Source organism: Mastigoproctus giganteus, chromosome 7, assembly GCF_048544385.1.
Source record: "Mastigoproctus giganteus isolate SK-2022 chromosome 7, ASM4854438v1, whole genome shotgun sequence".
NCBI lineage: Eukaryota > Metazoa > Arthropoda > Arachnida > Uropygi > Thelyphonidae > Mastigoproctus > Mastigoproctus giganteus.
The window spans coordinates 130,521,714-130,547,436 of record NC_143581.1 but is presented as its reverse complement, the minus strand read 5'-3'; the positions used below and the strand labels follow the sequence as shown (position 1 = coordinate 130,547,436).

Sequence of the window (25,723 nt, the reverse complement as noted above, 5' to 3'; positions counted from 1 at the left end):
ATACATATTCAACAGTCATATAAATTAATTAATTTTACTTTTAACACTTCCCTTTTAAACGCGTCAAGAAATCTCGTGTACTGTTGTTCAAATGTTTAAAACTTGCATTTTGATAGTCGCCCAACGCAACCGGCCTCTTTTAGATGACTGAAAACAAATATTTATCGCTTTATTTAAAACTCTCTGTTCGTTCCTTCACCTAGATATACTCATTTTAACTTTAAATGACGATTCCAATGTAAATATTTATTAAAATGGGTTTAACTAATGAATGGTTTCTGATCTTTTCATTATCAAATCAGTTTACTGCAACATACGCAGTGCAATCCCAAATTTGCACTCAAATATTAGTTAAATGTGAAAAGTTATGAAAAAGCACCAGTAGTATTTTTTATGCAAATTCGAAGTGCTTTTAAAGTTCTGGAATTGAAGTAATTTTCAGGTTACTTTACAGTGTGTACAGTTTATATATTCAACAGGAAATTATTATTATTTATTTTTAAGTCTAATTAACCTCAAATTTAAAAGAGATTAAAAGCACATGTTTGGCTATAATAAAGTATTTAAAGAGATTAACGACACTCGTAAATTCTATCCCCGTGGTAATGTCTCGAGATGAAAATCAGTTATCCAAAACTGTGATATTTAAGGCTAAATTTACCATGGTTAGTGTAATATCTACGAAATGATGCGCGCTGTTCCTAGGAGAATAGAATGATTACATTAATGATTGCATCTAGAACTGTACGTTTAAATTTTATTAGGATAGTAAATGCATATTTAAATAGGGCGGGTAAGTGAACATCTGTATGAGTCCAACATGGTCAGGCCAATAATTTATGCTGATGAGCGGTTTTCGAAGTAAAATTAAACCCTTCTGGTGATCAGCTAAGCGAAAGAATCTCTTCTACTTCAATAACTTCGAAATCAGTTAGAAAGATGCGACGAGTGGATTTCCTTTCAACAAATGCTTTGAATCCAGAGAATATCGATCTGCAGTTTTCATCAGATAACACCGCAAACTTAAAGAAGACAGTCTTGTAAAATAATATACAATACTTTATGAATTCATACAGGAAGCCATCAAAATAATTATGCGTATAACATTTTCAGCGTATGAGAGACTACTGATAAAATCTCTTCTCACTTCGAAACGAGCATACCCTGTAGCTAAAGATGTTTCCTTGCCCTCTTAGAGATGAATCTTCGTGATTTAATCCTTTTTAACCAGATTTTATCCTTCAAGAAATCTGGGAATCTACTTCATGCCCTCACGATTTTCCGAGTCCACTTGTTGGCGAAATGAATTAAGGCTAATGATAACACTCAAAATTCTTTAAAGCAAACACCGAGCTGAAGGATCATAAAGGTTATTAACCAGTAATGAAAATATGGTATTGTATCAACAGCCTTTAACTAGAAATGCAGAGAAGTGATATCAGATGATTGATTCCCTAATCGATAAAGCAAGTGCCGCTCAACCTATTTGAGATTTAAATAAAAAAATTAAAAAAAAACTGCATACCGGTACGCTAGATTACATCACAATTTGTACTTTGGAAATGCTTTTTTCTTAATACTAATTGAAATATTACAAGTAGTATCAAGAAAGGCTGGAAGAAATAATAACATAACAATTATCCTAATTTAATTACACTTCTGAATTTTAGGCGCATTCTCATTTAACACCTGTGGACGGATTTTCTGAAATTTTATATTTGGGCAATTATAAATTTCAGACAAACAGAAAAATGGCCATTAATATTTTTTTAATTCTATAAAAATTGTATGGAAAAGCAATTCTTAGATTAAATGCAGTATTAGCTTTAGGCAGCCCGTGCAAAGTTCGCGTGTATTAATGTGCAAGACTCGTGAACATGGTGTCGCTTGTGAAGAGATAATGGCAGCAATAAATGTTATACGGTTGTAATTAAACTAAATGGTTAAGTTTAGACAACGTAAAACTATCCATGCGTTATAAAGTTAGTTATAATCAGTTTACAAGGAGATAACTATATTTTAGTTTAAGAAAAAAATCGAACGCTCACGAAATAAAGCACTGCGAACATTAAATTACCTTCCCCCTACAACTATACTACTGGTGTCTAATTTTTAATAGTTGCTTTTTTTTTCTCAATTATCTTTCAGATACTTTATCCCAAACAGAGAGAAGGAAACTTCTGTATAAACCCCCAGATTTGGACTCTGTGGAAGAAGCAAAACTCGAAAGAATGAAAGAACTACAGATGACAGCTGTTATACGTGAAATTTTTGGCTACATGTTCTTCATCTGGATTCTGACAGTTCTGAGCTATGGTAACAGAGATCCCAGCTCTTACTATCTCAGAGAAAACCTCAAGAATGCTTTCATTAAGGAAGGGGACTCTTCGGTTGATTTTACTCAGGTATGAATACTTCATTAAAAGTATGCTTGCGATAATTTTAAGCATTAATAATAGGAGTAATTTCAACTGTTGTCTCTCTCTGTTTTTATAATGTGAAAGTCAAAAGTACTCGATCATGTCCGTGATTACCGTGAAGTTTGATGTTTTGCATAATTCAACATTTTCTAACTTCATTTATTAATTTTACAGATCAGCAGTACGGCGTCATTTTGGACGTGGACGAGGGATGCGTTAATACCCGAGCTGATCGTTGGAAAGTGGTATAATGGAGACCAGCCATTTGGCCTTAGGGGATTTCTTGATGACAGAGTTAACAGATTAATGGGATATGCTGTGCTGCGACAAGTTAGAGTAAAGAAAAGTATGTGAAATGCATTCATTAATGAAGTTACTTTTTAATTAAGATCTTGAAGGTTCTTTTGTGTAACAATCGGAGATCTTGACTCCTTACCAAATAGATTATACATGAAAAATCCAATTACTGAAGAAGAAATTAACTTTTTTTTTTAATTATGTTGACTTAATTGATAAGTTTATTCGTATAGTCTGTGGTGTCTAATAAAAATGCAGATACAATGTCAGAACGAAGCTCAAGTTGGAATGTATAGCAAAATGATATTCGAGATCTTTCAAAGTGATGCTGCCCTCTGGAATGAAGCTAATGTTCGCACATGAATAAATGGTGGTGATAAATAAATTTTCTCATCTGCATTGATATAACTATTAGAAATACAGTTAGTTAATTTCATTTTCGGTTATAGTTTTAAGTTATTAATAATCATTTTTGTCGAATATCAGGGGATACCAACTTTTTAAAGTTCAAAAGCACCGGAGGTAATTATTATGTGGGCTCATTTGTCTGAATGATAATTACCTCCAATCTCCACCATAGACTATTATGTAGACGTGTAAAGTATCTTATGTAGGATCGCACCTGAACGAAAGTTCAATTCCTACTTTGTACATTGTAATGATTACAGGCCATTGTAAAATGCCAGAAATTTGCGTAATATTATGTTTGTGCAGTGTGTGTGTGCGCGCGCGCTGTTTCTGGCCGTTTTGTCACGTGGAAAGCCTACCCAGTGTACGTCTACACCACGAGGAGGTAGGCCACAACTACGCATGTACCATGGCCACACACACACAATCATTCTCAGGAGACAGGACAGCAAAAGACGAAGAAATGAAGAAGAAAATAGAGTAAAAGAAAAATTAAATAAAAACTAAATGTCTTTATCCAGTGCTGCCCAAAGTATTTCACAAAGAGAGAAAAGGTGTACAGGCAAACAGCAATAGTAATGTAATCCAAAAACAAGATAAGCAAGGCAGGCACAAGTTCTAGATATAAATCTGTTCTGTTAATCTGGAGTGGTATCAGAAGTCACTGGATAATGACGGTATCACTGTGCAGAGATTTAGTTGTGGAGAGCCTTAATAAAGTATGAGCCAGAAAAATGCAGCATCTGTTAAAACCTTCACGTGTTCTTGAAAACCACAAAAATATTGTATATGAGGTCATCAGGACGATAGACGAGGCAACAGGCTGTATTATGATGTTTGGTTTTTTGAATTAACATTGAGGTTGAAAGTCTTCCTGTGATTAAAAGCAGCATTGCAGAAGATTTGAAGGGCCTGGAAATTGTTGACAGATATGAGTATTTCAAGTTTGAAACCGTTGCCTTAAGCGCCCATCTTAGGTCCTCGTAAATGCAGCATTCAAAAAGGACGTGAGAAGAGTCTTCCGGTAGCCCACATCGACAGGAGACCGTATTACAGGGTCTGAATTGGTAGTGTTTTGCGTTAAGCGAACCATGTCCGGTTAGTATGTAGGAGGTAAACAGTGAGGGTGAAAACCATTTTCTGGTGGATGATGAAAGTAGTGTAGTTACGTCAGGAACAAATTATTTGGTAATGGCTCCTTTACCGGTAGAATTCCATCTATTCTGCCAGGTGTTCACTAACAAATTCCAGCATCGGGTTCGTTTAGTTTTGGGATCAGCCTGATGGTTAACAATGATTCCCTGAAATTCCGTAGAAATGCCTTTGTGGATGTAAAAGCAAAGTCCTCTAAACGCAACATGCAGATCAAGTGGTATAGTTTTTTTTTTTTTTTATGAAAACCCCTAACACGAAAGGTATCAAAATCTATAGTACTTAGTACCGTGCATGGGTTGAAGGAGAAGTATGGGGGGGGGGATGCCAGAAACTTTGCTCTAGAGACTAAACATGGGTTTCACCACTTCAAGCCTCCAATAAGCAAAGTGGTGGTATTTCACCGGTTGATGAAAGTCATCTACCAGCTAGCAAGCGTCTGTAGAGCTGGAGTTTATACTGTTCGGCAAACGTGTGATAACTTACTATATCAGGTTATTAGATCTTATTTTTCATATAGGCAGATAAAAGTCATCTCACAACATTTGGTATTTTCAAAATTCATTTCCAGAGGATGCCCACAAGGCTCGGTCCTTCGGTCTCTCCTCTCAAATTCTGTTTTAGACCAATGGTTACTAAAAGAAAGTAAAATATGCAATAAAATAACATATGCTGACGATTTATGCTATGCATACTAGGCGGGTCAAGGCTTTTATGATTTTCAATAATAAACTGGATTAATAATAGAATAGCAATTGCTTAAAAATTTAAGCAATTGCTATTTAAACTGAATTATAACAGACTTCCTAAACTTCATATCAACAATGTCCAAATTCCTTATGTTTCTCAAAATAAATATCTTGATCTCTTAATTGATGATAAATTTTCTTTTATCTCCCACGTAAAGAACTTAGCTGAAAAGATTAAGAAGTTTACTGCCAATGTGATTAGGTTCTCCAGAGCTGAATGGGATATAAAGCACAAAACTTTGGCATTATATTATAAGGCTATATTTTTGCCAATTGTAGTATATGCGGTTGCCATATGGTTTCCTAGAGTTACTCATGTCACAGTGAAGGCCAAACTTTTAACATTGCAGAGAAAGATTATATTGGCAACACACAGACGCTGCTGAACAACATCAACCAATGCATTACAAGTGATCTCAGGTTGTATTCCCGGTTGACCTTTATGTGGCATACCGACGCATGATTTCTAACTTAAAGGAAGGTTTGGCAACTCAAATCCTTGATATTTTAAGTAATCCGGCCACGGACACTCGGCAGGAGAAAATTAATCTTTGGACAAAATTCACTGAGAAGTGGAAATACAGATGGCAATCCAGTGAAACAGGTCTCACTACCAGAGAGTTCATTGAAGATGCAACGTTTGCTGTAAATAAGAAAGTTGTGAGATGGTTTTATCCTTCAATGACGTCATATTTAATAACTGGACATTGTTCACTGCGGGATAAATTGTGTAGATTTGGACTTGAACCTGACGCTTTGTTTTTGTGGGGCCGTAGAAGATTGGAGACATGTTCTGCTTTATTGCCCGGCTTATGACGACTTCAGACAAGAACTATTTAACAGCACTCAACCCATTAGGACTGACAACCTCAATATTATTTTAATTCAAGATACTAAGAACTGTTCAGCATTCCAATCTTTTTCTGAGAAGGTGTTTAAAAGAAGACGCATCTTGTTTACTAATTCTAGAAGTCGACAGCAGACTGATGTATTCATGAATTTATATTTCTACCTTACTAGGTCAAACAGCTATTAACTTAGAAACTAAATATTGTTTTCTTAAATTAGTAATAATATTGAATGTATATAATGATATTAATTATACATAGAATTTTTTATTTCTTTTTATTTATTATATTTTTATTTAATTATGTATTTTCTTTTATTTACTTTTTCCCTCGGATTGGGCAGCCTCAGGGCTCCTGTCCTTTGGTACTGCACTCCTTCCACTGGACGACAAATTGGTGCAGCAGCACTAGATAATAGAACCAGGCACAACTTCTCGTGCTGTAGACAGTGTTACTTTTTTAACACAGATTTTCCAAGGTGGAGTTCGACTAAACGTCCAGGTGCCACACGAAACAAGTACATACCTCGTAGTATATCTTTTATTGCGTTTTACAGCTTGCAAGTGAAGCTGTATAATTCAAAGAGTTCCTCACGCAGAATGCGATGATTGTAAATAGAAAGTATTTGTATCTATGTGTATATATGTAGTAAAAATGTAAAAAAAAAAAAAAAAAAGTTCCGCAAACGTGAAGAAGGCCAAGGAGAAAACAACATTGAATAGTGGATAACTTAGTTTGTACAGTTTTAAATGCAGTACGTCTAAACCAAAGGCTGGCAGCATGGGTTGTAATTGGGATTATGGCAGCATTATAAAATAGATGTAGGGTTTTGGTGTTCAGTCCCCAGCCTTGTCTGGTAATTTGGAGCAGCACTGCGGTAAAACTCTTAACTTTGACGGACAGATGTTGAATATGTGCAGTGAAGGAAAAGCGGTCGTCGATGATGACTCCTAAAAATTTGGTGCTTCGGACAAGTGGAAGTGATTTCTTGTCAAGTTTTACAACTGGAGGTCTGCCATAGTCTAATTTTTGTTTAAAAATCATGATCTTCGATTTGGTTGGGGATAATTTCAATTTGCTCTTAGAGGACCAAGACGATAGTTCAAAGAGTGCTTTATTGGCATAGAGTTCTAAATCAGATCTTGAGTTTCCATTCACCAAAATGACAAGATCATCTGCATAACAATGGACTATCAAAGTTATTCCTAAGGATCTTCAAGATCCATTTCCCACAAAGTAGAAAAACAAACATCTGCAATTTAAAACACACAAGGTGCATCGCTGTCTTCATGCTAATTTAATATATATCTTTAATTAATCTCTTTTTCATAATCTAAATTAAATGTAATATTTACAATTGCATGTTATTGAGGGGGGAAACAGATAAAGAGAGTTTGACACTCGTCGATTGCATGGATACTAAAACAGGTAAAAAGAAGGAAGAAACATTACAAAACCCTAAAACCTGGCAAAGTCGCTAAAATATTCCTGCAGAAGGACGCCCACTATTTATACCCAGAATATATATCACGCTAGCTATGAGTAATGTGCCTTGCAGTTTTAATCATATACATCTTTTGTTTGGTTTCATGTCACCTTGACTAGTCTTAATTTAGCTTATGACAAAATGATAGGTGAATGAAGTTACGTCACTCCTTCCCCCCCCCACCCCCGGCCTTATCATAGAAACTGGTTCGCCCACAATCGTCTGATAGGTGACTTCTTAACTAAAGCAATAGTGCGTATCATCTGAATTAATCTTATTTAAAATCATTCTGGTTCATCTCAATAATTTAGCATAAAAAAGAAGGGAATATACAGCCACTTTTATGAAAAGTTCAGAATTAAAACTGAGTGAGGAAAAACTGCATTTTCTTTAGAAAATGATTTTGTTGTCAGACCTTTTTCTGTGTTTTCTGAGATCACCTCCTTAAAAGATGATTCTTCTCTTGTATAATAATTTAAGGAGAATTCCGATTTCTTTTAGACCATTCGTAATTCAATATAAATCAATAGACAAGAATTAAACTCGAGAAATTTTAGTTAAACCCTGAATTCAAAATTTCCTCACCCATCAACACAACAAAGACAATACAGTCTAAAAATGCATTATATAAGAAAAAAAATCTCCTTATTATTAGTTAATTGCAATATAACATTAAAAATAGTAGTTGCAACATACTCGTCAGAGGCAGATCAGTAAGTTTTGTCACTGCTCAACTTCTGAGGGTCAATGGATGATCTATTAAATACCTCAATGGAATTAAATGGAAATACAATGGCGGACAAAAACACTGCATGACTTGTGAATTTTACAAATAATGTTTTGCGGTGCATTGTGGGTTGCAGAAATGTTCGAAATGCATTTGTTAGATGGGATGTATATCTCTGTGAATGAAATCCAATAAAAAGACTCCACCTGATATACCTCATTGTCATAAATATCTTCCCAAAGGGTAAAATGCGCAATTAATGGAAATACGAGGAATCATGCAAACGGCAATCACGACAACCAAACACATTTTATTGCATTTACGTGTACAAATTGAAATGACAATTTATGTACTATAAATCAGCAAAATAAGTCCTCAGTATTTTGTTGTTCCTCCTGGAGCTGCAATTACAGCCCTGCAACAATCTGGCATAGAGTTAATCAACTTCGGTTGCCCAATTTCGTGGACCCACACTCTTACAATGCTCTCCTGCAGGTGAATCTTACTTGTTGGCTTCTTCTGAGCAATTTTAGATCACATTATGTACCAGAAATTTTCAATAGGGTTCAAATCTGGACATGGACTGTTGCCGTGCCAGTCCAGCATTTCTGAAGTAACCTTAAGGAGGAAAACAAGACTTAAAACATACTTACACCTTGAGACAAGAAGACAAACTCATCATTAAATCTAAATAGCATAAAACTTACCAATTTTGCTCTGTGGCAAGGTGCTGAGTCCTGTCGAAAAATGCAGTTTTGGACGTCTGTGTGGTGATCCCTAATAACGGGTTTCAGGCACTCCTCCCTCAAAGATAGCAGTGTAGGTTTCTGCATTCACCGTTCGGTTAATAAACTTAATACGCTCCACCCCTTTGTTTGTTATTGATTCACAGACCATCTGACCGGCGGGGAACTTTACAGTCGGTGTTATACAGTCAGGATGGTATGCCTCCGATTTTCGACTTCTGATATATCGCTTCCATTCCGAGCCATGCAGGTTGAATTTCGATTCGTCAGAAAAGATGACGGTGTCTCATTGCTCTTTTGTTCATGAAACATGCATTTTAGCCCATGCAAGTCGCTTCTTCCTCATTTGTTGGGTCAAAAAAGGCTTTTTCTTGGGCCGATAGACATGCAGACCACATTTCGAAATCCGTCTTTGGATAGTTCGTGCACTTGTTTCAACACCAGAGTCAATCTCAAAGTCCAGTTTTAGATCAGCAGCACTAGCATAGCCGTTTCAAATATCGATTTTGAGAAGGCGTAGTCACTCTCTTACGGCCTGATCCAGGTCTTCTCTTCACATCACCTGTTTCACGCTTTAATTTCAGCACCCGGACACTGTTGACTGGTGGCAGCCTATTTTATCAGCGATAGCACGCGTAAAAAGCCCTTCCTGGGACAGAGCAACAGCTACACTTTTTTTCTTGGTGTAAAGTGAACATATGGAGCCATGCTTACACCTGCGCAAAATAGGATACTAATGAGCGTATATACCATATACCCTTGCAACGCCGTATTTTTAGAAACTGCTGATGCAATACCTTTGCTTTGTGACAAACAAAATGACTGTAATCAAACAATATCTTATACGTTTCACTACCAATGTTATTTTTTTTAAGGTGATGCAGTTTTTTTTTTTTTTTTGCCCCCCGCTGTATGTGATCCAGTGAGGTTGCATTTCGATCTGATGGGTAGTAGGTTGGTACGATTTATATTGTATGATGGAGGTTAGGAAATGATACCCCAGATAGCTGGTGGACTTTGGTCGATGGTCCACTGTCTTGTGGACAGTTTGTTGTGGATGAGGTTTGGTTCATAATTTCAATTCTGATGGAAGAAAAAACATTAAGTATCATGGATCTCCTCATCAAAAAAGTTTCGTGCTTATGGTCATGGCATCTATATTTTGGAATGTTGAGGGAATTTTATTGACTGTTTATTGTTATTTGTTTTTTTAGGAGCATTAGCAACTAACGCCATATTGCTCCAGGGATATGCGGTGGTCATTCCCTGACCTTTCCGCATCCTCCGTATTTGGTGGGCACGGGCTCGAACCCCGGTCTAATCAAGAAGCGTGTGCTACGCACTGCTGCTCCTGCCCAGCTGGCTACGGAGGCGCCTTTATTGACTGACTTTGGCATAGACAAACAATATTAGGTTATTAGGCAACTTTAATCTTGAGAAAGGAATGGAAGTTGTGTCACAATATGTTGTTCCATCAGGATAAGGCACCACTTCATAGATGATTTGCATTTTTTTTTTTTTTTTGTTTCTTCGATAGCTGCTCTAATGATGTAAATAAATGGTGCTAGAGCATTTGGATTTTTTTTTTTTTTTTGGAAGACATTAAAAATTCTGCAGCACCGATGGGGAAAATGCATTGAACTAAAATTATTTTACTGCACCTGTGTTAGGTTCAGAATGTTTTTGTGCATTTGTTTTGCGCATCTGTGCATTTGCCAAGAATTCATATAGAACCAGAAAACCAAGTGGCCCAATTACGCCCTCCATTTTGTATCATGATAGATCAAAACAGCAATCATCTGGTATGGAGAAGAATCCAAATACAGACAGAAGTGGCAAACATATAGAAAATAACCCTCTTAAACGACGGAACACATGCGCACTTACCAACATGAACAAGCAAAGAAGTCTATAAGAAACATAACTGAAATCCCAGACTAACATGTTAATTCCGGAAATCTGGCCGAATGGCCAGCATCCCAGTACAAAGGTACTTATGCCGCATATTCTGTCCCACGTGACAGAAAGCGGTTTTGACACTCGTTGGAGAGGTCTACGTTCGATTCCCATTGATGACTGGAAGAATTTCTGAGGCTGTCCACAATCAAGATTGTAGTTAGCCGAGCTCAGGCGGAAGAGTGGGGTTTTTCAGCCTGCGAACTTACACTTGTAGAGATATAATACACAATGGTGTAATATAGGCTGTGCACCCCTTACTCAACAACAACAGCCGCGCTTTCGAAAGGTCCACTTGTACCACGCTAATTTTTTCGTAAACTCCTCATACCCTATGTGGCCGTCCCTCGTAAAGACAGTAAACTTATTTTTATTTTTTTGGTACCTCTCTATGATGTGTATCATGTACGTAATCTCTATTTCCTTCAGTACATAATAACTGATAATTTAATTACAATATATATATAGAAAAGACATGATTACTAACAACACAACAAACGGAATGGTCGTCGCAAGAAAGACATCACTAGTACATAAGGACCCATTGAACAGTGATCATTACCTCATTATAATTAACTCGACAAAAAATACCCCATACCAACAAAAGAGAAATCCAGGGTTCAAAATAGGTAAAGCAGTCCGGGAAAAATTCTGAAACTACAAACGTAGTAATCTGCTCTGATATCAAGAAAACTGTTAAAGTTTGCTGAAGATTTGAAAGTTGGGAGGATGACCAGAAGCAGGTTATATTGCTGCTAATGAATTTGCACCTTTTGCAAAAATTATCTGATAAATGACAAATAAGGTTTAACGCATCTAAATGTCAGCCCTTTCATCTTGCCAGTAACTTGCAGATGAAAGGGCTGACATTTAGATTGAATGATTTATCGGATGTTTGCAATTACGGACACAGATGCCATTGTCGTTCCGTATAAAATGATAGCGAAACTGAAACTGCACTGTATTCATGTCTGAAGGCCGTATCTAAATAGGCTACTTATAGATAGAAAGTTCAAAGAAGGGCAACCAAATCTGTGTGGAGCACTTATCATTAAGAGGAACGGTTTAAAAGGTTTGGATTCGTAGAGCTTGAAGTGTATAGGGGACTGAAAGAGATGAGGAGGAAGCATGAAGTGTTTAGATCACTAAAATAGTCCCCCTTCCTAACTATAATAAATAATACCAACTTGATGCAAGATTGAATATAAATAAATATGTATAAATGAAGATTGATGCAATAAAGCATCATATGTTTAAGAGTGTACGTATTCTATATAATATTGGTGTAAATACACCATAGAAAACTCTTAAACGAAAAAACTACGTTTGTAGTTTGAAGGGGCATCATTTTATCTGTATCTCATATTGTGCTCCTCCTTCACAACGAGTTGCCATGTATTACGCTACCTCGAATAAGTAACGCTTCACTAAAAGAGAAGACTATTCTCGGTGGGCACCACCACCACCCAGACGGCACCGTTTAAAGGCTTGTTGGCCCTTCGATGGTGGGGCCAACAAGCCTTGAAACAGATAAAATGATGCCCCTTCAAACTACAAACGTAGTTTTTTCGTTTAAGAGTTTTCTATGGTGTATTTACATCAATATTATTCATTACACAAAAGATGGTTAAATAATTCTTCACAAACAAAACACATTCTCTCTCTCTCTCTCACTCTCACTCACTCACTCACTCACGATACCAGTAGCTGAAAGACGGCAGGAGTATAGTCTGAATCAAACCCGGCACGGATCTGTGAGACAGATGGATCGCCTAGAGAAAAGATTGCAAGTTCTAGTCTGCATTTGAGTATCAAGGCAGTATTTTAACCGATAGTCTTCTTCTTTGGTGATGCCTAAAAATATAAAGCAGTTTAATAAAAGTATCATTTATCCTGCGTAAAAGTGTCGAAATTTTAGTAAATCGTTTCAAAGAGAATGTTCGATGAACTACTTCGATTTCAGTGGCTGGAAAGTAACATGTACTGTAACAAGCCGAAGAGATCAAAAAGGTTGGAGGGAGAATAAAGATCAGTACATCAGGTTAGAGAAACGTAAATATTACAGTAACCTTCTTGAAATTAAAAGAGACGCGGTAAAACTTATCCAGCAATTTACTTGATAAGTTTCGAATTTTAAACATACTAATTAGAGAATTTTTAGATGACTGCGTAATTGCCTGATGAAAATAGAATTAAGAAAGCAACTCTTCCGACAATGGTACACACAAAGTTGTTAAATTAATTTCATTACACAAAAGCAAATTAAATCGAAACTTTTCGCAAAAAAACGGACAAATTGATCAGAGAAAACACAAAGGTTAACAGAATTTTTGTGCATTTCATTTATTATCATATTTCATTAATTTGCGTATATTTCACTGATGTTGACTTTGATTTTAAACAAGAAACCAGACATCATCAAAAGTGAAAAAATTTCCAACAAAATGATAGTAAATCCAACACCAAATAAGGTCTGATGACATTTCAAGATTGAATAATATTTCCTGTGATACGGACTCAATCCGTTTTCAGGAAACAGCAAGAGTTCGATGATAAAATATCCCTCGGCCTAGATAACAGTGAGAAACCATTTTGTCAATCTGTCTAACTGCATAAGAGCACACATGCATCTGCACAATGTTAGCAAACATATAGGATGCCTCAAGTTCCACAAATATATTATTCCAGGTCACGGGAGTGGGACTCAGTGAAGTATTCCGCAGTACAAAAGCGAAACCATTCATTTAACGTAAAAAATAAATTAAAAACGCACACAAAACACACATCCAAGCATGTTTAAGGAGACGAAGCTTAGGAAGAGTAACGTGCGTTGCCAGACAGGAAGTCAATGACCGTGCTGAAGAGACGCCAGTGTGGGTGTACTACGCAATGTTCAAGTTTCGTAAGTCGTAGTCACTTGATAAACAGCGAGCGCTTTATCCAAGAAATCTCCATTTCGCGTTAAGAAGGTACGCCTTGTCCATTTTATAAATCGCCTGGTTCGCATCGATCACCTGGCATATAAAATCAGGCACGCATCTTTCATGAGAATTATTACCTGTTTCGTTCGGGTTAAATTCCGGAGTTGCATTACTCGTCCCATGCCCATGGTGGTTTATTTTTTTATGATCTATGTCCCCAGTTACGAGAAAACTATAAAATAAAATTATTTATTTTTATTATTCCTCATCAATATCTAATAAAAGCTCTAATTTTGCACAAAAATACACGCATAATCGACTGCAGCCAAACCAATTGGAATTATGTGTTGTCCATATTACATTATAGTCCGTCATCGAAGAAAACCTTTTATATTTCAGTTTTGGGTCGTGAATTAAGGATTTAGAACCACAACCCTAAGGCATCGTTCAGCGGAGCATGCTTTTATTCAAAGATTATCTACTCATGAAACTTATCGGATCAAGTCGAAATGCTCAATTTATAATCCAATAATTTTCCACTCCATTTTCAAAATCTTTTAAAGCCGCTCGCTGAGTCTTTGTAAGAAATCAGTTATATGAGTTGAGGCCGATGCTATAATGTAATTTGAGAGAGTCTTCCTAGAAAAGTAGTAATAATTTTTCTCGATCAAAATTTATTAATAAAAAAACATGAAACGTGTATTGATAAATAGCAGATGTTATTGGTTTTGTGAGCACAACTTTCTTCTATCTTTATGTAAATAAAGCCAGGACTTGGTATTCACAGCCTCTCGAAGTTGCTTTTCACTTCGTCAGCAATATCGGTCCAACCCTAAATTGGACTTTTTCTGCATTAGCCAAAAAATAAATAAATAAAGTATAATATTCGTACTATTCTCATTCCCACAAGGCAACCATCTAGTTCTGTTTCAAAGTTAGCCAGACTCTACCTCTGCCGCACTGGGAGGCAACTTATTCCAGTGTATGACAACCCGCTGCCCATAGGTGAAATTCGTGAGATCCAGTCACCTGTTATTTTATATTCGTACCCCCACTAGTTCCTGTCCCATCTACGAGACAGAACAAGCCTTTCTCATTCATTTTCTTATACAGATCTCTCCTTGGATGTCTGGTTGTCCCTTCACACCTTCTAAGCTACTCTTCGCATGCATAACGATTTTCATTTGACAATAATATGGTCACCCTTCTTTGAAGGTTCTGTCTTTCTTTAGGCGTAGTCGAAACATCTTGTATAGAGGGATAATGGTGCCCTTCTCCCTACTGGCAAAGTCCTTATAAATCATGAAAAGAACATTGTCTTCCTAGCCGCGTGTTTACACTACGGAAGGTTTCGTATCAAATTGAATCGTAAGACCTAAATATTTTAATCTTGAACCGTTTTTATGTAATCTCCCGCGGCCATCTTCAATATTTCTGTTTTGCAAATGTACGTTAGAAGAATTAAGTTTTAGTTACCATTTTTGGTTACCATATATGCAACCCGCGCGAGACCTCTTAAGCGGCAATATGGTCTGACTCGAAATGTTAACCACCGTTCTTATCTTCAGACCATCAGTAAAGTTTGACCGCACCCCTTCATCAATATCTTTTATTAAAATTAGAAATAGGAGGAACACCATGCTTTGTCCCTTCTTGTAATACTGTTGTTACTGGTCCGCCTCAAGGACCGGCCATTTATAACAACCCTCTGTCTTTTATCTTTTAGCCCTGATCTCGAACACCTTTATGGTGAACCGGAGGACTACGTAAGTTGGTCACGTGGTAGAAATTCTTAAACTAAACTCTATAAAACCTATTTTTGAATTTTGTCCAAAGAATCAAAAAAGAGAATGCCTGTTTTTCATTTTACTTTTTACTCTGTACATATCAGATTCTCTGCAGCAGCAACTATTTCTTAACTGTTAAATTTTAATTGCAGTAATATTTCTTGTGACGAGACAGTTGAGAAAAGGCTCTGTAATGGAGCTAGTCATTATTAATAATAAACAGCTCGCTTAAGCTGTCTTCCAGCTTATTGCTCTTTAACCCTTTCACAGTACCGCAATTCTATCCGTTGGCTTTACACAAAACAGGTATTTAGGAAAAGCCGCTTTATCAAAATGGGATATTTACGCATCAGACTAAACTATACATGCTTGATGAAGAGGCCAGATAATGAACCGTATCCACACTCCTTTTGGGGATGTTATTATTCAGAGTGTACTTCGGTCTAGTGCCAGACAAATTTTCAACTCTCAGCTGCCTATATGACGTAATGCTGTGGCCCGTGAAATTGATTGATCAGCAGCGGTATTCCTCCTTAAACTCTTAGCACTTTACTACTCGGGAGTAATTTCGACTTAGAAATATCTAAGTATAAATTACTACTGAGAAAGAAAGGGCATTCTTTCTTTCTTTTGATATTTGCGACTGGGATTCATCAGAGAGTAATTGGTTGAGTAGTTATATTTAAAGGCTTGTAAATGCAGCCCATGAAAAATAAAATAAACTGGGACAGAGAACAGTGTGAGAAATCGAAAGCACGTGAGAGTTCTGCTATCACAGACAACTATTGTTTGATGGTTAGTTTCGAAGAGGAAAGCTTTTCTTGTTGGTACGCCAACACTGGATACGTAGTAAATAGATTTAATAGATTTAAATTATTAGATAAATCGACAGATGTTGACATAATAGGGATATCAGAAACCTGGTGTCATTGTATGAAGACTGAAATAGTTTTAGTACAACTTATGGAACATGTACAGACCAGCATGAAAGGGGTATGCTTTTAATCAGAAATATTGAATAAGAGCATATCCATAGGATGTGAATATCAGAATAACATCGAAATCGGAACAACAAGACATGTTAGGAGTTGCATATAATGAAGTATGGGACAGATTGGAGCGCTCGCTTAATAACAGTCTGTTCTTGGATATCTAAATGACTGATTTCTGCATCAACTTGTTAGAGATAACGCCACGGGAATCAATATTCTTGACTTGGTCAATACGTGAGCCATTTCCTACAAGTATTAAAAACTTTCGACTATATTCCAGGAAATTATGTTTAAAGGAACGGATTTTTATTTTATTATGCTAGTTTTAAACATCATTTGAATTCATTTCAGTGGAAGCAGTTGAATTTTTCAAGGGATTCAAAAAACGCTAAATGAAAATGTTTTAGAAAATAATTCTACACACTACAAATCAGTTCCATACCTTTTTACAAAGAAACGGCTCCACGATGAATCCTAAGTGACTGAAGAATTGGCGATGTTGCTAGCACAAACGAAGACTGATCAGATTATCCACGGATTACCAGGAAACTCTTTCCCCGTTCAACGTAATGTATAAACTGATATATAATCAAGTTACTTGGGGAGGGGGGATAAGACAGATTATTAAAGAATTCTTCGATTATGCGAACAGTATTAAAGGGTAACAGTTAAATTACTATTGATGAGCCAAACAGTTGACTGATGTGTTGAACAATCCTTTGTATGTACAGTAGAATATTCGCAATGAATTGATCATCGGTCATGGGAAAGCGAATCTTGGCGAGTTCATTTGTAATTAAAAAAATTGCCTGTAATGTATTTTAATACAATATTAATTTAATTCCTTTAAAAAACTTCAGTTATATTTTGTTTAAGTGGGAAATATAAATCGTATTTAGTATTAGTAAAGTCAAACGATTCCAAAGAGGCGAGCTTTCCCTGCATTCTATACGCATTCCCACAAGGTACCTTCAACTCCTCTTGGAACTTAACCAGACTCACTACCTGCCACCTGGGAAGCAACTTATTCCAGTGTTCGACAACCGGCTACACACAGGTAAACCTCATGAGATCCAGTCTTCTGTTATTACCTGAATTTATATTTGAACCCTCCCCTTCCCCCGTTCTTGGCTCTCGCTTAGAAGAGAGAAAAGACCTTCTCCATTCATTTTACTCAATCCATTCAGCACTTTATGTACCTTAATCAGGTCTCCCCTAAACATTTAATTGACATACATTGCAGTCCACACCTTCTAAATCGTTCTTCATATGTGCATTGATTTCCACGAATCTTGTTTGCAAGATTCGTGGTGTCCAGACCTTGAATACAGTATACCAAATGTGGTTGTCAAGTACATTATATCAAATGCCATAATCTTACATAGAGGGATAATGACGTTCTTCTCCCTATTGGCACCCTATCAGTGATTTGTAGGGTGCCTTCCAAGCTTCCTGTTTACAGTGCATGGAAAATTTCATGGCATTAAACACGACCCAGAATATGTGAAAGTATAGGTCTGGAAACTGTATTTCAGAAAAGAAACTGACTTTTAAAAGGAGGGCAACACGACTGTAAAGAGATTCTTGCAGGAATACCCTCTAGTTATACAGGGTCTGGCAGAAACATCTACCCACTTTAAAAATGAAATGTAATGACTTTTGCGCAAATTGGAAATATTTATTATTACAGTTTAATAATATAATCGAAGTATTTGTGGTGGTCTTCTTTTTTTTCAAGTTCCCGTGGATGGTTTATATAGTTTGGATTGTAAGAAAACCACATAAAAAGAAATAGCAAATAGATAAGTCTGATGATCTTGGTGGCCAATTTATGTTACCAAAATGAGACACCATGTGATTTTGAAACATTTCCTGTAAAAGTCCATAGAAAGTCTTGGGGTGTGTGTGCTGTAACAGAGGACTGTTGAAACCAAACATTTCGTACGTTGACTCCTTTTTGGTAAAGATTCTCACTTACAAATCTTGAGGCTATATTTATATATAGGGCTGAAGTCACTGTGACAGCCGAACCATTAACATTTTTCACAAAAGAATGGACTGATGGTGCCGAAAGTAGACGGCCCACACCAAACGGCAACTTTTGGTTATTTTACATACCCATTCAAATGAAAGTGGGCATCATTACCACTCACGATTAAACGATTGATTAGGTCTGGGTCACCTTCTGTGCGAATAGATTGAGACATTCAAACGTGTATCCAAATCACGAACAAGTAATTGTTGAACCAATTGCATTTTATACGGATAGAACTTAAGTCGATAAGCAACATTTAGCGTACACTTCGTTCCAATAATGTTGAATTATCATGGTTGGCGACTAACGAAAGTTCGAATACCGCGTTGTAATGTCATTCTGATCCTTTGACGGAATACGGGCTGTACGCATCCGACCTTGGAGGTTTCATATCTGTTACAGGCGCTGTTATTTTAAATTTATAAATCCAATATGTTATGGTCTTTCGACTTGGAACACACTACCATTTCTTCCGACGTTTCAGCAGCGTTTAAATTCACGTTGAGTACTCACACCTGATTTAAAAAAACGTTTCGACAGAAAATGCGCGATGTTTATTCGACCACTGCGCCATTTTTACTGAATGTTTCCATGTACACTACTCCAGAACACAAACCGCAGAGCCCCACTGCAACAGCTGCGAAATGGCATCACTTTCAAAATAAATAATTGTTTTTATCTAACCCTGTACAAGCTTAAAAAAAACTAAAAACAAGAAATCTGTTGTACGGGGATTGGTTTGAGGGGGTGCGGGTTTATTGCCTTAAAAAGATAAGTATATACTTAATGATTAGGGCATATTTTATCTTTCTACTTCGAATTATCCTAGGTGACAAATTATTATTTATTATCATCCTGGCTTTGTAACACTGATACTGTCATTTTTTTACGAGTTGCAGCTTCGCAAATGCTAATTTGTTTCACCAGGTTTACTTCATAATATATTTATATCTTCTTGCATTTTATGTTACTATAGAAAAATTTAAGTACAACAAGAACGTTAATTTACATGTTAAAATTAAAATTCCTTAATCCAAAAGAAGCTTTATTAATTTCTGTCTCCTTATAAATTTTTTCATGTAGTATTGAAAGAGAGAAGATTTTACTCTGTGTGATAATAAAAATTTGTATTCTCTGTTATATAGTGTAACTCTGTTCTTATTTTTCCACTGCGTTACAGGAACTTGCAATGTCGAAGACGTTATGAAAACAGTGATAACCTCATGCCGTGGTTATTCTAGAATCTTGGACGAAGACAAAGCTAGTTACCAACCAGGATGGGAGGAACTTGCAGACAATTCAACTCGAGACGAATACCATTATCGAACTGCCAAGGAACTGAATGGATTACCTTTCTGGGCTTTAAACGATGTGTACGGTGGAGGAGGGTATGTATTCCCCCTCAGGGGCACTAGAGAGCAACTACAGCAAGAGATGTTCCGTTTAGAGACCTCAGACTGGATTGATTCTGGTACCAGGGCTGTCTTTGTTGAGTTTTCCGTCTATAACGCGCAAGTCAACTTGTTCGGGATTGTTACCATCGTGGCGGAGTTCCAGCCAGGAGGAGGGGTCATTCCTTATTACCGCATCGAGCCCATACGCCTCATGCGATACCACCAAGGATTTGGTCTTTTTGTTCTCATATGCGAACTTACTTTTGTCATTTTCGTCATTCACTTTACTGTAAGGGAGGTGAAGAATTTCCTTCTCCTTAGAGGAGATTACTTTCTCAACTATTGGAACTGGGCTGAGATGATGGTCATTGCCCTCTCTTATAGTGCCATCGTGTTCTATATGTACAGAACTTTCAAAACTAATAAGATATTGAAATATTTCGAGAGGACGCACGGTAACGGATATTTAAAAATGCAGTACGTGGCTTCAGTAGATGAACTTTTTGGATTTTTGGTTGCCTTTCTCATGTTCATTTCTATCCTGAAATTCACCCGCTTGCTGCGTTTCAACAAGAGGATGAGTGTGCTATACAGCACTTTAGCATTGTGTGCTCGGGATCTCAACTCTTTTTTTGTTGTCTTTGGAGTTGTGTTCCTGGCCTTTGTCCAGATGTTTTACTTGATCTTTGGAACTTCTCTTAAAAGTTTCTCCTCCTTCGTCACGGCTGCAGAAACCTCCTTTGAGATGATGCGCGGTAATTTTGATTTCGATGAACTGTGTATGGCGGCGCCAGTTCTGGGACCTCTTACGTTCTTTGTCTACGCGCTCATCACAAGCATCATCCTTCTGAACATTTTCGTTACTCTGATCATCAGTGCATTCCAGTCGGTGAAGGGCAACGTTGACAACCAGAGTAACGAATACGAAATCATGAGCTTCATGTTCCAAAAGTTTAAAGCTTTCATGGGTATGGGTGGAGGTAATAGCGGTGGTGGCGGCGGCAGTGCAGTTTCTGTGAGCAAAAAAGATGCATTTGGCAGCGGAAAGAAGAGTTTGGATGATCAGATCCATGAATTTCCCGAAAAAGTAGATCGCCTGTTGCACCACATTAACAGTTTCTACTTCGACGGGCAACTGAATATGAATGACAAGAGCGCGCTAAAAGACATTTATCGCACCAAGGAACAGCCAGCGAGAGGAGGATTCTTTGCGAGGCGAAATCAGGAAAGACGGGAGTCGCTGCTCTCTTGGGGAGAGATTACAGAGGATCTGTATCCTGACATGTAATTATTTGGCATTATTGCCTTGGAAAATACATCAATAATGTCAAAATGCCTTCCTTCCCCCATGTTTGTCCATTAGATGTGATTTACTTTTTTGTAGTGTAATTTAGTGTCGTGTAATTCAATAAATGTTTTCCATTAAACTCTTTTTGTTTAACAGCATTCAAATACCGACGATCTGTTGTGTGTGTGTGTGTTTCTCTCTCAAAAATTTCCTGGCTTGGAAAGGGGCAGGAAATGGGTTGAAAAGTAGGAACAAACATATTATGAATTTAGAGACCATAGTGACATCAGGAATATAATTGAATTCAAGATGATGTTGAGTTGTTCATTTTATCCACGTATTCCTTCCTATCTTTCAAAATATAATCCAGTAGAAGTATGATTTCATTAAACCATTATGAACCATTAAAATTCATCATACTCAAAAGAAAAGTGCGTTGGTGAATACTTAAGTTAAAATGGAAAAAAACTTCTCTTGGTCAATTTAGCAGAACTCAACAGGCTAATTTCTTTAATGAAGAAACATCTTAAATGACTAATAATGCGTAACTGAAAGTAGGACAGACCAAATATAACACTTTACATTCCCCGTATAATCTAATACCTTTCATATTTCCTCACCTTAAATGTCATCTTACGGGAACACATTGTCACATCTTGCAGCAGTATGTTGGAAATAGATCTCTCTCGTCTATCCAAAGAAACAACATCAACATGATCTGGTGCATGCTGGTATTGTTCGACTAACAGCATTCAGGCAAAACCGATGTATGTATTTTCACAGTTTGGTCAACACGTTAAGATATAAGGAATTTTGTGCCCAAACAGATTTATAGAAAATTCATAATGGTTTATATTACTAGGAATTTTTTTTCCTTTCCGGAGGAGAGGAGTTAAAAGCTCATGCTTTTGCTTAAATGGGTAGCTATAAGAGATCACCTTAATTCGTTACTGTTATATTGCGACGAAAAAGGATTCGAACCCACTCCTTTTCTACACGTATAACAATCCTAACGACTATTCTAGCCACGAGGACTTTTAAATAATCCATGGATTCCAACTGCAAATATCGGTGAATCCATAAATGTAAGCTTAAATCTTCTGTTGTTGGCAATAGTTAAAATGAAGTCTTGCCGAATGATGAATATCAGCAGCGGGGATGAGAGTAATTACCAAATTAGCTCTTTACTCTGATCGATAGAAATTCTGTGTCGTTTCCTTTGCTGGACAAACTGGAATCATTTCTCGATGTCCAGTGATTAAAACAAGTCAATGTTCGTAAGAGTGGAAAATATTTTCTAACAATTTTAACTAAAAAAATGAGCTAAGAATTAACTGCTTTTATGTTAGTTTCGAAAGATTTAATTCAATGAAAACTAATTCCGCATCTAAGTACCCTACATAAGACGTTACTAGCATAATCTTAAAGAGGAAATGAAATGGCGAAATCTATTTATAACATTAAACGTTAAAAATACGAAAGTAATCATTTCATATTGAAATCAAACTTTACATACCAGCATGACAATTTGATCGAAAAAAGAAAAACAATGGCCATTTAAGACAAATAATACTCTGTTTAAATGAAAACTAGTTCAGCTTAATACGGCACAGATCTGACCTAAAATTTAGCTGTGAATATACAGATATGCTTTAATACGGATAATATAAATAGATAAAAAAAATGCTTCGTACTCGAATTAGTGAGATGGTTTGTCCATATTTCGTTAAAAAAAGTACTTTATGAAAATAAAACAAGCGCTCCATCAAAAAACCAAGTTTCCCCCACACTTCTCTGGTATTTAACTGGACTCTTCTTCTGCTGATCAAACTGCGCAATATCCTTTTGATTTACAAGCATGATGTCAATCAAATGGAACGTGATATGACTTCCTCAACCTTTACAACATTTCAAATCTACGACAACTGAAATGTAAACACATTAATATTACAGGGAAGAAACTGTCACATCTCCTTACGCAATCTGAGTTATGAAAAATTACGTAACCTCTTATAGAGCTGAAGTTTCACCGGCCCGCAGAAATGTGAGTAATCTGACAAAAACGCAACCTATATACAGTAATTTAAAATATGCAAAACTTCGAGCAATGTCGGATTCCTGATTTGATTGACGTCACTTGTCAAACTCATTTGCATGAAATTTGAACTTCGATAAAATACGAGCAGTGAAGGGCTGCAGCAAAAGTTCACCGCAATCAACGAAAGTTGATAAATGGTGTTTATTTGATAAGTTAAGGATTGCCTGCTCCTAACGCAGGAAGTCGTCAAATTATTTCACATTTAAAAATGTTCTTAGACGTATAATATGCGCATCTCAAACTTGAGTGACTCGAGGGACATTTAAAAACATCCTGTATATACTACAAGATGTTTTTAAAGTCACTGAACCCACACAGTTCTGTCACTCCTGTTATACTTGCAGGAAAATCACATAATTTGGTTGGCACGCAGATCAGAAAAGTAACAACAGATGGTAACATACACTGTCCGCGAGCGAAGTCACTCGCTCAGTAACGCCATTCACTTATGAGTAATCCGTGTCGATCACCCTAAAACGGAAATTCAATTATTGTGGACAAATATTTCAATCTTAGTTGCTTTGCAAGTAACAGTGGACTCCCAACGATATCTTGGAATGTTTGAGGATTTTTTCATAGATCAAACGGGCGACGTGGAACGTCTGGAAGGACATTTTCAAAAAAATACGACCCAACCGTACACACCTTTATGGTGTCACTGCAGGCAATGAAATTTGTTTGAAGATTGCTTGACCTCTAAGGGACTCGCTCCACGAAGATCACCGTAGCTTTTCTGTGGGGTATCTTGAAGAGTAGCATTTCTGAACAAGCCACACTCATTTGAAAAACTAAGGATACTGTCGTGAGTTATCTGACAACATTCCATTGGACGTGTTATGACACCGAAAACATTTGTAGTCAAGTCTGAGAGGGTTTAGCACAGAATGGGCACATTCCAAAATGTCTTATACTGTAACCTTTTACATAGGTCTTTGTACGTCAACCAAATTATATATTGTTCCCGCAAGATTAATCGCAGATAATACAAATGGATGTCCTCGGCGACTTTAAAAACATCCTCTACATCAGTGAAGCAATGGGGCGCACGTATAATCGATAGACTTTTAAAAATTTCAAAAACTTTCTTTCAGTTCCACATCATGAGTCTGGCTCTGATATTTATAGGCGCCTTATTTATCATGTTATTGCTGATAAAGGATGTAGCTGTCTTTTGAAAGCTTCAGTATGTTTTTTTTAATTATTTTTTAAAATAAAACTGGTATTTTTTAGTCCGGTGTCATGCTGCATTTTTAATGGATAATATTCCCAACCCCGAGAGCTTTTTTCAAGAAATTACTTCAAAAGGTGTTGAGCAGAAACGCAATTATCCATAGTCGCCCCACCCAAGTTAGAAAAAGAAGGCACCGGATTAAATACAAATGTTATTTTATATATTTATCATTTTTAGAAGTATTTATACTAATATTAAAAGGCTATTAAAGGCTTCCTACATTTTACATTGTAATAAAATTTGCTAAAATTAGAATTTATCATGGAATGGACGGACCACATCCCTATATCCTATATTATATGACGTTTTTACGCATCCTTTGCATTAATCAAGACATTGTTAACTTGTACAAGCAACAAGCCCGTATATATGATTATCTTGTATTTAGTAAATTAGGCTGAACTGCTTCTCATAACCCCAAGGGCTCACATCTGGTGAGAATGGGTTTAGCACACCCAGGGTCCTAAGCTGGATATCATCATTCTTCTCTTTCTTGGTGATTCCCTTCTGCTTCTGTCTCTCTCTCTCTCTCTCATGGTAACTCATAAATTTATTTTGGCTGGTGCACCAAAAGCCGCAGACTTCCTTGAACCATATGGCTAATAATAATGTCCTCTGTGACGACAGTATAGTGAGTTCTTCACTTGTCACTCATTTGAACAATTTCTGCTCAAATCTAGTTGAAGACTATTGAGATCTGTTCCATCTGGAGCGTATTTAGTCGGATGTAATCGGTTTCTGCAGTCAGTTATACCGAATGTTTCAGCTGCACAACATGGAAATTCACCCTCAGTTAAAAATCATTCATTCATTTATTGAGTAAAGCAGGGTCTAGCCAAAAATATCTAGCAAATCAGCTATACATATAAATATGGTAAAATAAACAAACATTAACAATATTCTTATATACATGAAACATTGTACGTTTCAATCAGAACACAATGGTCATCCCGTACCCAGCTACAGCACAACGAGCTGGACAAGCAGACTACAACAGAAACCGATGAAGAGACACTGTCCACAATGAGCATCACATCCTAGAGACTGATCATCGCGGTAATCTCCAAAAGATGAACAGTTAAAGGAACAGCAATCCACCAGCTGTCGGAGAGCTCAACAGAAGTTACTCATATTAACCAGCTGGAAGAAGTTATTGCAGGATCAAATTCAAGAAAATCAACACCCAAC

At 36.8% G+C, this 25,723-nt stretch overlaps 1 protein-coding gene across 1 annotated transcript in view; it reads left to right on the top strand.

The window, feature by feature from the left end:
* LOC150083201 (polycystin-1-like) overlaps nt 1-21,206 on the top strand; it is a 154,741-nt gene extending 133,535 nt beyond the window's left edge. The window contains exons 38-41 of the mRNA XM_090378431.1: nt 2,149-2,405; nt 2,595-2,766; nt 19,705-20,907; nt 20,947-21,206. Of these exons, the coding sequence (XP_090234557.1) occupies nt 2,149-2,405; nt 2,595-2,766; nt 19,705-20,907; nt 20,947-21,206 (1,892 nt within the window). The remainder of the gene's footprint in view (nt 1-2,148; nt 2,406-2,594; nt 2,767-19,704; nt 20,908-20,946) is intronic.
* The last annotated feature ends 4,517 nt before the right edge of the window (nt 21,207-25,723 follow it).